Source organism: Sceloporus occidentalis, unplaced genomic scaffold (genome assembly GCF_023333645.1).
Source record: "Sceloporus occidentalis isolate IW3139 unplaced genomic scaffold, rSceOcc1.0.p SCAF_53, whole genome shotgun sequence".
Classification (NCBI taxonomy): Eukaryota; Metazoa; Chordata; class Lepidosauria; order Squamata; family Phrynosomatidae; genus Sceloporus; species Sceloporus occidentalis.
Genome location: NW_028317033.1, coordinates 4,764,571 through 4,779,624, shown reverse-complemented (window position 1 = coordinate 4,779,624; position 15,054 = coordinate 4,764,571). Strand labels below are relative to the sequence as shown.

At 40.3% G+C, this 15,054-nt stretch overlaps 1 protein-coding gene across 1 annotated transcript in view; it reads right to left on the bottom strand.

The window, feature by feature from the left end:
- LOC149288257 (sushi, nidogen and EGF-like domain-containing protein 1) overlaps positions 1–15,054 on the bottom strand; it is a 43,761-nt gene that overhangs the window by 1,210 nt on the left and 27,497 nt on the right. Inside the window, exons 8-27 of the mRNA XM_089491998.1 lie at positions 12,233–12,346; positions 10,932–11,057; positions 9,697–9,798; positions 9,358–9,474; positions 8,357–8,473; positions 8,041–8,157; positions 7,816–7,932; positions 7,259–7,432; positions 7,069–7,182; positions 6,404–6,517; positions 5,919–6,032; positions 5,525–5,641; positions 4,538–4,825; positions 3,902–4,082; positions 3,227–3,339; positions 2,601–2,882; positions 2,343–2,481; positions 1,865–1,947; positions 1,682–1,780; positions 1,016–1,123 (exon numbers count right to left, since the gene is read on the bottom strand). Of these exons, the coding sequence (XP_089348124.1) occupies positions 1,016–1,123; positions 1,682–1,780; positions 1,865–1,947; positions 2,343–2,481; positions 2,601–2,882; positions 3,227–3,339; positions 3,902–4,082; positions 4,538–4,825; positions 5,525–5,641; positions 5,919–6,032; positions 6,404–6,517; positions 7,069–7,182; positions 7,259–7,432; positions 7,816–7,932; positions 8,041–8,157; positions 8,357–8,473; positions 9,358–9,474; positions 9,697–9,798; positions 10,932–11,057; positions 12,233–12,346 (2,736 nt within the window). The remainder of the gene's footprint in view (positions 1–1,015; positions 1,124–1,681; positions 1,781–1,864; positions 1,948–2,342; positions 2,482–2,600; positions 2,883–3,226; positions 3,340–3,901; positions 4,083–4,537; positions 4,826–5,524; positions 5,642–5,918; positions 6,033–6,403; positions 6,518–7,068; positions 7,183–7,258; positions 7,433–7,815; positions 7,933–8,040; positions 8,158–8,356; positions 8,474–9,357; positions 9,475–9,696; positions 9,799–10,931; positions 11,058–12,232; positions 12,347–15,054) is intronic.

Here is a 15,054-nt window from a genome sequence, read left to right as displayed (position 1 = left end):
AGAACATCATTACATCGTCCACCACAGACCCCAGTAAATGTCCGCCACGACCAATGTTGGTACCTACCCCTGGACACGAATGTTTTAAATTCATTGCCCTTCATATGGTCTCCTTTACCGTAGTCAAACAGCCATGAGGTTTAAAATGCTGTATGCATACTTTTTCAGAACATTATATTGTTGTTTTTTTTTTTTAAATACCTATTAGTATACCATGGTTTGCTGGCATACAAGGGGTGTATGATTTTATATAGCTGGGTGTATACTTGGGCAGAATATTATTAACTATGTAGCTTTCACTTATAAACCAGCATGAGGATGAAACGTAATCTGATGGGCTATAAATAACTATAGCAAGTTTAAAATGATGTATTTTGGGGGTAAATATGTACAAGATTTTACTGACATGCCCTCAGGTGTACTAAGGGTTAATTCGGTGACACAGTGTAAACATGGTGACCTGGGTAATTACTTACAGGTGGTGGCAGATTCCTCCCTCCCACACGGGATGTGACAGTGTCTCCGAGTAGAGCCTCGTGCAGGAGAACGTCTCCTTTCTGCAGGCTGAAGAAAAAAAGCTGTCAGCAGTCGCCACGAGCCATAAATACACAACTATAGTGGGCGATGATCCACCACAGCCCACACGAACATACTGACACCCAAATGACTCATTCGCTCTCCAGTGACACACCAAGGCCGATCCCTTAATTAGATTAATATTTTGGAATAAGCACGTTTTGCTGCCGTATAACACTTCCCAGACCTTCGATCTGCACATTCCGTAAAAATAATAAATAGGTTGTTTAGTTCTGTATTAAATCGCTGTTCAAGTGATAATGAGCTTCACATGTGGAAATGCAGTTCTGACTTTAGTTTCAACTGATCTTGCCTTGAACTTTGGCAGCGTCTCGGTTGCTGAGGGTTAGCCCACTTTGTTTTGTCGTGGTCTTTACAAAAAATAATCTCACTCCACTTACTTAAAAGAAAATGGTAAGTTAGATTTCTGTACACATACCCAGCTGGCACTGTTGCCCCTTAAAGCCAAGGGGACAGTCACAGATTTCTCCGTTCACGCAGGTTCCTCCATTAATACATGGGGTTTCTAGGCAGCCTCCCAGTTCGCCTGCAAAACATTAATGGTCATAATGAGCAGACACACAGATCATGGATGTTTCAAGTCTATATCAAAAATACTTCTCTGGCGCTGTCTCTGTGACAGTCAAGCAGTGTGTCATGGGTTCATTCACTGAACCTGATTTCAAGCAAATCTGCACCTTTACACAAATCCTGAGAGCATGATTTAATTTTCCCAGTGCATTCTCCACTGGAGGCCGGGATCAGGAATGAATCCACATACAGCCTATCTATGCCAACAAAGGGGAGCAGTTTATGGGAAGTTATTTTAAATACAAAATAAATAACAAATAAGGCCTATTAATGCAATCAAAAGGCATTAACCACAATGAAGTAAAGGTTCTCACCATCCATACATGCAACACATGTCCTAAACGTCTGCTAAACCTATGGATTTTTATATTGACCTATAATACCTTCCCAGTTTTGGGTAGCAATACCGTCTGTTTCTGGCATACATTATAAGAGGGAAGATGTAAAATGCCACTGAACACAGGTGCCTAGACAGTATATCATTGCCCTCATGCATGGCTCCTCACCCTCATACCTTCCCTGGTGCTCTGCTCAGGGTCACGCAATGTCATTGCCTGCCTCACAGGGATGGAAGGTTCCTCTGGATTTTCTATTCGGATTGGTGCCTCCGGTTCTGGAAACCATTAGTCGAAAAATGTATAAGAAACATCTTCATTACACCACATATGAGCCTGATTTCTCAGATCTACACACCCACCTTTAGTAATAGTGAGAGATTTGTTAGTAAGGTGACTAAATCTTGCTGTGATTCGTCTTCGCCCATCCATGAGCTCTGTGAATCTGAAAGCAGCGTGATTCCTATGATTCAGCAGTCAAATATTCTAGGGATTATTGCTTGGATTATTCAATATAATCAACAAAATGAAAGAAATGTTTGAAATCACTTGGAGATATGGACAACTGTGATGGATCATCACCCTGGTAGACATACTATACAGGCACAGAAGCAAAAAAGGGATGAAGCTCAGAGATTGCACCATTACCCCCCCGAACCAGACTTTTATTGTTAAAACTAAAAGGGATTAAAGCAAAACACAAACATGTTCCATAAATTCTAAATCCAACTCAGGGTCCCACACAAGCAGGCTTTAGCGTTCTATGGTACAGACTTAATGTTCAGTATAATCGTTGCCCCAAATCTCTGAACGTGTAAGGCACAGGGGGAAAACTGTTACCTATGCGCTTGAGGTTTTTCAGCAGGAGAAGGTCCTCTTTCTGTCAGCAGCCGTACCTCTGGCTGTGGTGGTGGAGGTGGTCTATTTCTCAAAATCCTTGGAGGGATCAAGCGGCGTTCCTGAGGACCTTCCCTCTGAACTGCGGGACACAAAGACACCAATTGAAACAGAACTACTGACTTGACATATAAACATCCGAATATCAATTGAATCCAGACGTTAGCAAGCATTCATATTTTTCACACGTATTCTCCTTACTTCGAGTCTGTACGCGAAGCATTCTGGGCTCACTGTTCAAAGAACCTTGCGGTGTGTTGCGAACAGCTGTCACTGTCAGCCTGTACCATTGTCCAGGCTGCAAGTCCTGTGCCATGTATGACGTTATTTTTCTGGTCGGAATATAACGACTTTTCGTGCTGTGATTATTAGTCACGTTAAAGATGTAGCCATCCACTGAGCCCGTGAGAGGTGGTTCCCACTTCAAGTGCACCATGTTGGAAGTTACTTGTACAGTGGTGAGATTACTAGGTGGGTGAGGGCCTGGCGAATGAAGAATTGAAGGTGATTTTTTTTTCCCATGAAATACTATAGCCTTGATATCAGTGCATGCTGCTTTATAGATAATTTGTTTGCATTTTTAGCTCTTAGCCTTATTCTGGAGGTGAGTCATGTTGATCAACCTAACATTCTGAGGTTCTACTCTCTGTCTATCCAGAAAATAGTTCATGTCTGATTTCCAAGTTTTAAAATGTTTCCCCCCTTTTGTCAGCTTTCCTACTCTACCCTTTTGTGGTTTGGAATGACATTATCAACAGAAATAAACAAAAAATGTTGCACATCACTAATCTAAGACACCTCCTGTTGTGTTCTCTGAGTTCTCTTACGTGTCCAGCCAATTAATGGAGCGCTAGGCAGGCTCTCAGATGGCGGATTGTTGCGGTCGGAACTGCTCAAAGTGCTAATCAGGATGGTGTACTTCTCTCCAGGTTGCAAGTCCCTGCGGATAGGAGACATTAAATAACATGCACGTTCACATAAAAGCAACGAGTACGCTGGTTACTCATCTTTCACATCATCTCCAGAAATCCTCCACTTTATACTGTGGTCAAGCACATAATATGGCAAGATTCCACAAATCTGGCTCCAATGAAAGGCACATGTGCAGATGTTTTCAATTATTCAAATGGTAAATGTTGGTTTGAAAATTAGATCAGTGACCTACAGTTCCATTTGACTACAAAACGTATCACTTGGAGTGAGAAAAGAAAGAAATGGCAAGGACTGTGTGCACAAATCCAATTGAATATCTAAATGTCAACAAATGTTTATCTCCAGGATATCCTGAGGCGATCAAGACAAGGCACTAACCATTAAGAGACCGAAGTTATGTAGACACACAAGGTGGTATTTTGAACAATGTGTCATTGTAAACCATGAGCATGATGCACACAAAGACTCTAAGTCTTTGCCAAGACAAAAAATAAGTCAAGGTACACTTTGAAAAGTACAGGGACTGGCAATGAGAACTCAGTCGGGCTCCCACACACCCTGTGCTGTACCTGAATGTATATTCCCCCACGGAGGGCTCCTGCTCCACCTGCTGTGTCCTGTCTGTTGGGTGCTGCAGAGACAGTCGAACATGGGCTACTGACGTGTGTCTGTAGGAGTTCAGTGACCATGACACAGTAATGGAGGAGTCTGTGACGGAGCTGATCCGAGGGCGGTCTACAGAGGGTGGGCCTGGCATTGAAAACACAGCATCATTACCCATGTTCTTCAAGCTATCACGTGTTGTCACTCACATACAGTCACTAACAGTCTTGTAAAAGTTCACCTCTTCTATTGTGTCATTAACTTATAAAGAGACCAAAGGACTCAACTCAAAGTTAGTCCAAGTTATATTAAAATGTATGTCATAACAATATGTCCAACGTCTCACAAAACACATTCTTCCACAGATTTTATTTCCATTCCCTCGGTATAACCATTTGTTTTCTTTATTTCATTTTACTCCCACGAACCTTTTCTTTTCTATGCCATTCATACAAACCTATGGTTTAGAATGTTTAAAGATATAATCAGAGTATAATTCTTTATAACCTATTAAAATTAGAACTACTCAGTGAGGGAAAAGAAGAAACAAATGAGGTTCTGGGTAAATCTTTTGTAACCTAAATGTAAAATAACCATCTTACGTGTGCGCGCGGTAAGGGTAAGTGGCCGGCTTATATCATTGTGCCGCAAGTTGCGTTTCACCGTAACAATGCTGATGTTGTAAGAGCGCCCAGGACTGAGACCCCTCAGCTCATGTTCTGTGTGACCCCTCTCTACAAAGTCCGTCCGAGAAGATCCATCAGGGGCTGTGTAGCTTACAGCAAACCCATCTAGCACGTTGCTGGCTCCATCTTCAGGAGGGGTCCAAAATACCCACACGCTGTTCTCCCCCACAGCCCCCAAAGACAAGGAAACAGGCGGCAGAAGCTCTGCACAAAGAGAGAGAAGAGACTGGGTGAGACATTTGGGAACTTTGACTTCCCGTTATTGCTGGAAGCAAATGGTAACGTAATAATAACGCAGTACAGTACTGCAATGCATGCCCTGAAAATTAGCAAATAATAACTATGAAATTAGATTTTTTGTGGAAATTTTGTTTACTGGGTATGTGATGTGTTTTCACAAAGGCCAGATTTAGCTTCTACTTTACATTTTTTTTTATCCACTGTCCAGCTGAAATTATTCTGAATATTTGTATCACTTACAGTAGAACCGCCACAGCTTTTGGCATGACTAAATTCAATAATGCATGTGCACGCTTTGGACTAGGACCATCATGTTATAAAAGTGTTTACCACGAGGCAAGTTCTTTTTCAGGATATCTTTCTCATATTACTATGAAATTATAAATTATGATCTCCTGATTACATCTCCTGATGGAAGGGCTGACCTGTCCCTGTATAATGCATATTTAATGTGGGAGACATTAACTACCCATTACATAGGGCCAGCTGAGCTCTTTAAGCAGGAGAAGCTTACCGGGGTTTGCCATTGATAATGCAGAGTGATATCAGGGAGTTAAACCCCCCTTTGAATATACCCATTCATCTATATCCACTTAGAACAGATGGACGTATTCACTTTCTACACAGAGATATGTAATAGAGAGTAAAGCGTTGTGTGGTTACCCTTTTCACACATGGTCCCAGTGTAACCGGTGCGGCAGGTGCAGCTCACAGCTCCCTCTCCGCTCGACACGCAGACGCCACGGCTGCCACATGGGTTCAGCAGACACAAATCACTCACTGCCAAACATAAAGACGCACATTGCAATGCATGACATGCACTTTTCACGGAGAATACAAAAGCATAATACAAAGTTTGTGACTTTAAATGAGGGGTACCTGGTGGAATTCTGTGGACCGGTGGTTGCTAAGCAGGTATTTGGAAAGCTATAATTTAACAGCGAAGCCAGTATTTTCCACATTGGGCTGAGAAAAACAAATGTTATCTTGCGGAGGAGCCGACGAGGGATTGCATGCATTGAACGGGGTATAACGGGAAACAACTGGAAATACTCACCAGTCTGACAATGATAGCCGTAAAATCCCTGGGGACACACACACAGGTAGGAGCCCGCCAAATTCTCACAAATACCACCATTCTGGCACGGGGAGGAATCACAGCCGTCTAACTCTGGCAAAACAAGTTTAGGAAGGTAAAGCTTCATTATACGAGTAAATAGAAGAAATCAAGCATACTACAGCAGTCACTGCTACTCATAATAAAGCAACATTTTAAATGGGAACCCCTAACCGTGTTAGTATTAGTAATACTTATGCTCTTACGCTCAATGATTCAATGGTAACTTTATCACAGTTAACTTATTGCCATTGTTTGGTTATATGAAGCTTTACTTGTATTGTTTCAAAATGATTTGTTTTTCCATTCTTGGTACTGAGAGATTATATTTATGGAGTATGGGTAGTCGTTAGAAAGAACAGAACATTACTTTATCTGTATGAACAATGATCAAACCAGTAATATAATGCTGTGCTGGTTCTTACCACTCTCACACTGGGTTCCAGTGAAGCCCTCGGGGCAGATGCATAAGAAAGCTCCCGATAAATCCTGACAGCTGCCACCATTCTTACACGGTTCTGAGAGGCACTCGTTCATCTCTGTAAATGGGAATATCCATCTAGTATCATAGCAAGAAATACTCAAATGTCTGTTTATGATTGTGTTAGTTGTCCAATTACTTTTGAGCCCTTGAAAATGGGGGGAATATGTATGAAAATTCATGTAATTCTTAACAGTTCTTATGATATTTCTGTTAAACCCCTTGAATTAAAGCTGAAAGTCTGCACTTCAATCTCACCTTGATGGTTTCATTTCAAATCCACCGTGGTGGCGTACAAAGCCAAATTATGAAAATTACTTTTTTCTGGTTTTGACAAGAGGTCCACCACTGTTTTTCCCATCATACAGACAGAATATTCTATGTTTTAGGTGATGGGGTGTCCAATTATATTATAATTGTTGAATCATTTTTAGATTTATGGATTAAAAATTACTTTTTATTACATCATACAAACATCTCCTCATTTTCCAGATGATGTTACCACAATTGTTGAAGTTAAAGCATTGCCAGATATGTTCAGGTCCCACCATTTTAGTCAACTAACTAGCCTGAAATAAAACAAATGTATAACAAGCAGTACAGACATACCTATCTCGCAGTATCTGCCACTATAACCCTCTTGGCAATGACACAGAAAATGTGACACACGATCCTTGCAGAGTGCTCCATTACGGCACGGCTGAGACTCACACTCATCAATTTCTAGAAAAAAATAGTGCAATGCTGGAATGCTTTTGTCAATCCCTCCAACGTTCTCGACACGATTGCAGACACTTACCCTCACACTGAGGAGGTTCACTCCACATGCCATCTTCACTGCATACACGGGTGTTGTTTGGGCTACTGAGGACATACCCATCATTACAATGATACTCTGCCTTGCCCCCCGGCCATGTGGAGGTCACGATCATCTGGGCGTACTTCACTTGTTCAGGTGGCCCACAGCCCAGTTCTGCTTAGACATTAGAACAGCAACAAGCACATTTTTAAATGTATGGATTAAAGGTTACATTTTATTATAAACGTTTTTGGTGGTTTTGGTACAGTTCCCCACTTTAACGGCCTAGGGAACATCTTCTCACTTTCCAGATATCACAAGTCCAGTTGAAGAGTTGCCAGATTATCCCAAAGTGAAATGCAAAATTCAACTACCCTAAAATCACTGATCAGGTCATAAAACAAATTTCATTGGGGGCACGAGATGCCAAAACCATTCAAATGAACTCAGCTAGGTTAACATTTCTAATTGTATAAAGTTCCTGAATACATGTGAAATCATATAGAAAGATATTTCCTATATTATGATGCATGATCCTGCATTAGTCTGACACTCACCCTTCTCACAGTGCCTCCCGGAATAGTTAGGTGGACAGTCACATTTGTATTTTCCAAGGTAATGGAAACATGTGCCGCCATTGCTACACGGACCTGATGAGCAGGGTCCCCTCATCCCTGTACACGGAACAAGAGATGGGGTTAACACTACAGTTCTGCTGGATGAAATGTGTGCCTCCTGGTAAACAAGAGCCCCTCTTAAAACATCCCAGTTAGCCAACTCACCCGTCTCGCAATGCCTTCCAGTAAAGGGATATGGGCACAAACAGTAGTAATCCTCATGAGACTCCTTACATGTCCCTCCATTCCGACAAGGTGACAGACTGCATGGAGACGGCTTTACTGAGAGAGACAGAGCAAGATAGACACAGAGGATGCGAGAAAGGATGAAGGGGTTGAAGAAATGAAAAGGAAAAAAAAAAAAAGACAGTCGAGAAAACATTAGAAAACTACAACTTGTAAGAATCTTAACATGTTATTTTTATTTAGTTCTATTTTTTGTAACACGTCTGACCATTTTACCTTAAGCCTATGCACTCACCCGTCTCACAATGCTTTCCGCTGAAGCCACGGTTACACACACACACGTATGTATCTTCTTGAGATTCACATCTACCGCCATTCAAGCAAGGGTCAGAGTCACAGGGAGATGGCATTGCTAGACGGAGATAAAGAATGATTAATATATTCAGAAAAAATAAGTATATATAATACACTGATATAAATAATTTAAGTATATTCACTATAAAGTTCTGCTCAGGGAGCAAATCCAGTCAAGCGGCCCAGTGAGCGGAGAGAGGATACCTTAGACAGAATGTGCTAAATTTGAATCTATTCTATCCCACACAGTCACCAAAAGGGACTGCAAAGAGGATCACAGAACAGATCCAGTCTGGGTGTAGAAGCGTCCTTGTTATCCACCCTGGTGGCTGTGTCTGGCACTGCAGGTCAAACACACAGGGCGGCTCAGTCTGCAATAGCCCCCCCCTGCCCAATTCCTGGCCCTCCACTGCTCACAAAAGCTACACATTAAATTATCATATCAGAAACCGTTCTGCTAACAAGCAAACATCTCATATTGTAGATAAATGTTTACTGATAACGCACACGTCAAACAGCATTATTCTGGGATGAAAACCATTCAATTTCCACTTTGTATCGTGGTGAGAAAAATACCACAAATTCCATATAAACTTCTCGTTAGAAAAATGCTCCAAACGCTATATTATTATGTGGTGAATAAAATACCGAGTAATTCTGCCTCTATTCCCTGGCATTCTGAAGTGGGGGAAACACTTTAAAGATAATGTTATTTTATAAAGGCCACAATTATATGGTATTCCCTAACAAAAACATATCATCATTTGTAATAGCGTACTGAGACAAATCCCCTGATCTTATATTATTCTTTAGAGGAAAAAAACTAGTTTAAGTGTTTCTATGACGTAAGATCATTATTTGAAAGGTTAGCTGGCACTGGGAGCTTTATGGCTGAGGCAGCAGTACAGTAAATGAGAAAAACAGTAAAAGAGAAACACTCACAGTGATTGCTGAGAATGTAATCTGTATGACAGACACACAGATAACTCCCACCGTACTCCATGCATGACCCCCCATCCGGACACTGGGAACCCATACTGCAGGGGAGAGAGGTCACCTCTGAAACACACAAACATGGAAACCACTAAAGAGACATCTCCAAGGACATCACAAATAAACATCAAGAACCAAAGGATTTTTTTCTCTCTGTTATTATGAAACAATATCCGCTTTCAGTTTCTTATGTTTGATCTTAAACATATTAGTGGATTGTGGTTGAGCTTTGTAACACACCATATACTGTAAAAACCTGTTGTAAAGTAATTTATAAGACTGTCTTACCATATTCACATAGAAGCCCAAAGTGCCCTGGTGGGCAATGACAGGTGCCGTTTCCGTCAGCACAGCGACCCCCATTCTTGCAGGCGCAGCCATCGGACATACCTGGGGCAAACTCACGACAGAGGATGGATCACTGAAATGCCACCACATGCTGGATAACAGTACATACATACGTTCTCTCCCGACCGTGAGCTATGAACCAAAATCACTAATGTCAACTTCTAGCACAAAGCATAGTATGAAATACTTAGTGATGAAACCTAAACCTTAATTGGTTTTAACAGAGATGATTAATACATGGTTTGTAATTTAATGAACAGTCAAATATTCCAAACTAAATATGTTCCAAATGGAATCACCTGCATAGACGCAACTTGATGGGGTCCATAGAATAGCACATGCTTAAATAATACATTTTACAAGATCAGGTAAATAAGATCAGCTGCAGTTTCTCCATAAAGTAAGTGATTTATTTATTTATTACAGTCTAATATATATGCTCTAATATGCTGACATACACACTCACGCTAACCTTACTTACACACATGCACCATACAGTAACATGCACATACACACACATACTAAAATAATATACTCTCTCATGCTAACACCATACACTAATATATGCACATATCTAATGCTATACAGAAACACCCACTCTACTGCCATACAGTTACATACTCATTCTAACACCATACACACACACACACTTACTCCCTCTAACACTATACACATACATAAATATGTCCATGTGTATGCAAGATTCATATATATATATATATACACACATAAACACACACACAGATACAGATACGCTCTCTCTCTCTCTCTTTCTTCATCACAGCAGGTCTTACGGCTGTAGATCCCCTCTCCCTATTGTGGAACACTGTCTTCACTGCCACTCACACTTTAAATGTGAGTTATGTAACCTTGCTGGGCAACTCAGTTACTTGCTCTTGGGTGTTGTGCAGCACCCACTTTAGCATGCCCCTGGTTAGTTGAATCCTAGAACTGATGGTTAAAATAAGCAGTTAACTGGATTCATTACAGGTTTAGTTTGCGTTTACGTAAGAAGTTGCAGTAGTTGGTTCCTATGCACTGCTGTTGACCTGGCTGACTCCTTGGATTCTATTCCAACAGAGTTAATTGCAGCTATGGGTAACACAGCGATGTCCTAGTTGGGATGTTGAGGCGAGATATCACGTCTTCCACTTCTTAGTAAAGGTGATACTCACGGTTTTCGCAGTTGATACCATTAAAGCCCGAAGGACAGTCACACGAGTATCCTCCCTCTGCTTCCCTGCATTCACCATCGTTCTCACACGGATCGGATACACACGGTCCAGGCGTCTCCACGATCTCTAGAACAAAGTGGACAACACAATAATAACATAAAAGCATCATGGAAGTTTGGTGACATGCATAAGGAGCGATTCTGGAGTAACTTGCTAACTATGGAACCTTTTTTGACATGTGTAATTATGAGCAAACTAGAGGAAGTAATAACAGTATGTGTAGGATCGCTGAGTGCCTCACCTGTGTCAAAGCATTTCCCACACAGTTATAGCTAATACCTTCTAACTGTGGACCACTTTGGTGCTAAACAAGGAGCGTTGAGAAAAAAACAATTGGTTTCTGTGACCAATTCTCCAAATTGAAATGCTTTACCATAAAAAAACATGATCTGAGGTTTCATGAAAATATCATACAAAACTATTCCCTGCAGAAAACGTAAACAGTTCCCTTAACTATAATAATAATCATACAGATGCAGAGTCAGAGTTTGTTGAGGGCTTCGTCTCCTTGTAGCTGGCTGAGGAAGACGTAAGTATAGTTTAACATGGTGCCTGTGCCAAGGAATATTTCATTTATATAAATAAGTAAAAAAATAAATAGTTGACAAACGACCGTTTTGTTACTTGTGTCTCTAATCAACATACCAAAACATGTCAGAAATAAACAAATCATTAAGAACAATAAAATATGGAGCAAATAAACGGAGCTTTTTCATTTTTACTAGAACATTCTGATGAGTAAAATGTTCTCTTGAAAGTCTGATGAGTCACAGGTTACCATATGCAGGGTTTTAAAGATCACATCAGACACCAAACGCTGCACTTGGATATTTTAATTTCACCCGCCTCGTGACATGATTTGCCACTGTTGCTGTTCGGTAGTCAGCTGCTGACAATGTAACGTTCCAAAAGGAGGTAAGTAGCTCAAATAATTGTTATTAATACATTAAAATATTATGATGATCAATATTAATAAAATAATTAAATAAAACTGGAGTAGCCAGTTGCTCCACAAGCCAATAAAGGTATACGCACACGTATTGTAGCTTCTGTTTATTATAATGTAAAGCAGTACTAAGTACATCTGCTAGTGTTGAATATAAACAGATATACATTCATATATACGAGGGGTGTCCAACCTGCGGCCCTCCAGCTGCTGCAGGACTGGAGGGCCGCAGGTTGGACACCCCTGATATATACATACGTGGTCATTATATAAAGCCAATGTAATTGGAACTTACCTGTTTCACAGTGCATTCCTGTGAATCTCTGTGTACACGTGCAGCTATAATTGGACCCCCTATCCTCACATATGCCGCCGTTCAAACATGGGATCGAAGAACAGGGTTTGATTTCTACAGCAGGATAAACCCAGAAAAAAAGACAAATAAGGCTGAAGTCAAGAGTCCAGTTTTATCCAAGAAGTCCTTTCTGCAGATTTGCATTCTAGTTCCTCTTTACATGACTTCAAGTCTTGCATGAATGTTACCAAACACTTGGTGATTAAAAAAACCATGTAAAAACCTGAACAGAATTTCAAGTATCATCAATGAAAGCGTCAGTACACCCACCATAACATGTACCCAATATTTTATATTGACTTGCAGGTGATAAATGGTGTAATCTGTTACAGGTACCTGGCAATACGTGACAATTAGCTTTTAATTAATGTTCCTTGGCTTCTGCTTTCCCAATAAGTGTCTAGAAGGACTTTGGACACTAAGCACTGTACTAGTCTGAGCTTACCTTAGACGCGCCATATGAGCATTACACAAATAATGATGCGTTTTTTTTTTTTTTATGACACTATTTGTCTTGTATAAGGATGTTTGCATTAATATTTGTACCCTATATGTTGTCAATGACATTTTATGCTGAATTCCGTGTTACACAATTAGTGTCGTGTCCCACTCTCCATGAGACTTCCAGGTCACAAAAATTAGCTTTACAAATAGCAGAGGCTCATGGGTAGATGAGCAATTGAGGGAAACATAGAAATCAATGATACAGCTACTGTTTATGATACTATTGCTATTTATGTTATGATACATTTGTGAAATATTTTGTAACAAATCCTGCACTGATATATTTTAGTTATTGTTCTATGGTTGTAAGGAATATATAAGTTTGATGGGAAGGCACCACAAGGTAAATTATCATTAGGAATGAAAGTAAAAGTCATGATAACAGATGACAGTGAGATTTGTACACAATAGGTAAAATATGAAGAAATGGAAAGAACAAATCTAGGACATCATTGCTGAAAAAGTAGTACTCATGTTCTGAATCATTGCATGTTACATTTGACTTAAACTGATAGCCAGTGATTGATTAGTAAGTATATTCCACAACCTTGCTTTCCAAAAAAATAAAATTTTTAAGTTTTGTCACAAGTCCATCCAAACAAAAATAGCCTTTTGTTTTTTTCCCCCTTGTGTGTGCGTGGGAAGTCTGCTCGCTATGCTTATAAACAATTGGAAAACCAAAATTTAACAAAATAAACATATTAAAACATGTTCAATGTTTATTGAGCCTCAAGACCATTATGAGAATTAACAAGGGTTAATACTTAAAGAATGCTTTCAATGAAGACACAGACTTTCTAGGCTCTGAACCCTTAATAATACAAAAGGATAAAATATACTCTAGGAAGAGACAACACTAGTGTAGCTTTGTTTATTCAGTACCATGGACAGGGAAGTACAGTAGAAACAGCTTTGGGAAAGCATTTAACATCTGCAATGCTTTTTACAAAGGGTTCAGTAAAGTGTTCACAATGCCCAATTTATAATTGTGCAGTTGCCAGTTTGGTTGAAGGGGTAATTCCATTGACCTCAGCTTTCTGTGTAAAGAAAATGTATGTAAGTAAATAATGAGGGTACTAACCCCTTCTGACCAATGACATACCAGGTACGTCATGAACAGATGTCACTAGAAGACCAATGGCATGTCGGGTACGTCATGGGGTCATTGTTGCCGACCGCTCTATGACTATAGTTGTTAGTCTACAGCAGATTCCCTGCACTTCCGTGTGGGTACATTAAGTGAGAAAGATGGAAATATCAAATCAAAATGCTCTGGTCCTGTAGTGTAAGGTAGTCCTGGTTAAAAAGGGGTTAAAGGTGCTGTTTCACCTGCTGAATTTAAAACTTTTATAACTAAATGTGGCATACGAAACATCATTAGGAGTACTGTTGTATGCCCAAACCCTACCCTATCACATTTTGTCATATGACCCAAAGGAAGATATTTAATTCTAAATGATTGATTGATTCATTGACCCTATTAGTCACCTTTCTACAGAAGCCATAGTGTACAGGACAATATGCCAAAGCTTCTCACCTGTCTCGCAGTGGGTCCCAGTGAAGCCGTGAGTACATAGACAGCTGTAACTAATGCCCAGGTCCTTGCATATGCCACCATTCAGACATGGAGATGGAAAGCATGGCTTGACCTCTGGGAACAGAGCAACAAAACGAATCAACATATAAACAGATGCTAAGAGACATTTCTCACTATAATGACCATTCACATTCTTACTTTTCACCCACTATCTGGAATCATCAAATTTAAAAAAGGTTTTTTTTGCCCTGTTCAAATCTTTGGCTTAAGTCCAAATGAGAAGATTCCTTATTGTCCTTTTTGGCTTATGGGTCAATGGGATGTCAATGGATTCGACTCAGAGTCTCTGGGTCAAGACCATGCCCATGTTCTGCCTACTCCCTGCCCACTTTTCTCTGTTTCCACCCAGTTCCCACCCACTAAAGGCTCTCCGAGACTAGTTCTGCCCCTATATGCATCTAGACCAGGAGTAGGCAACCTTTGGCACTGCAGATGTTGTGAACTACATTTCCCTTGATGCTTTGCCAGCATTATGGGAGATGTAGTCCACAACATCAGGAGTGCCGAAGGTTGCCTACACCTGATCTAGACACTCCCTCAAAGAAGGGATATACCTCTTAGGTACCAGTAAAGTTTATATGTTCAAAAATACTTACACACCTAAATCATTATTATACTTTTCCAAATGTAAATCAAACTCTAACATGTAATGCTTCTGGGT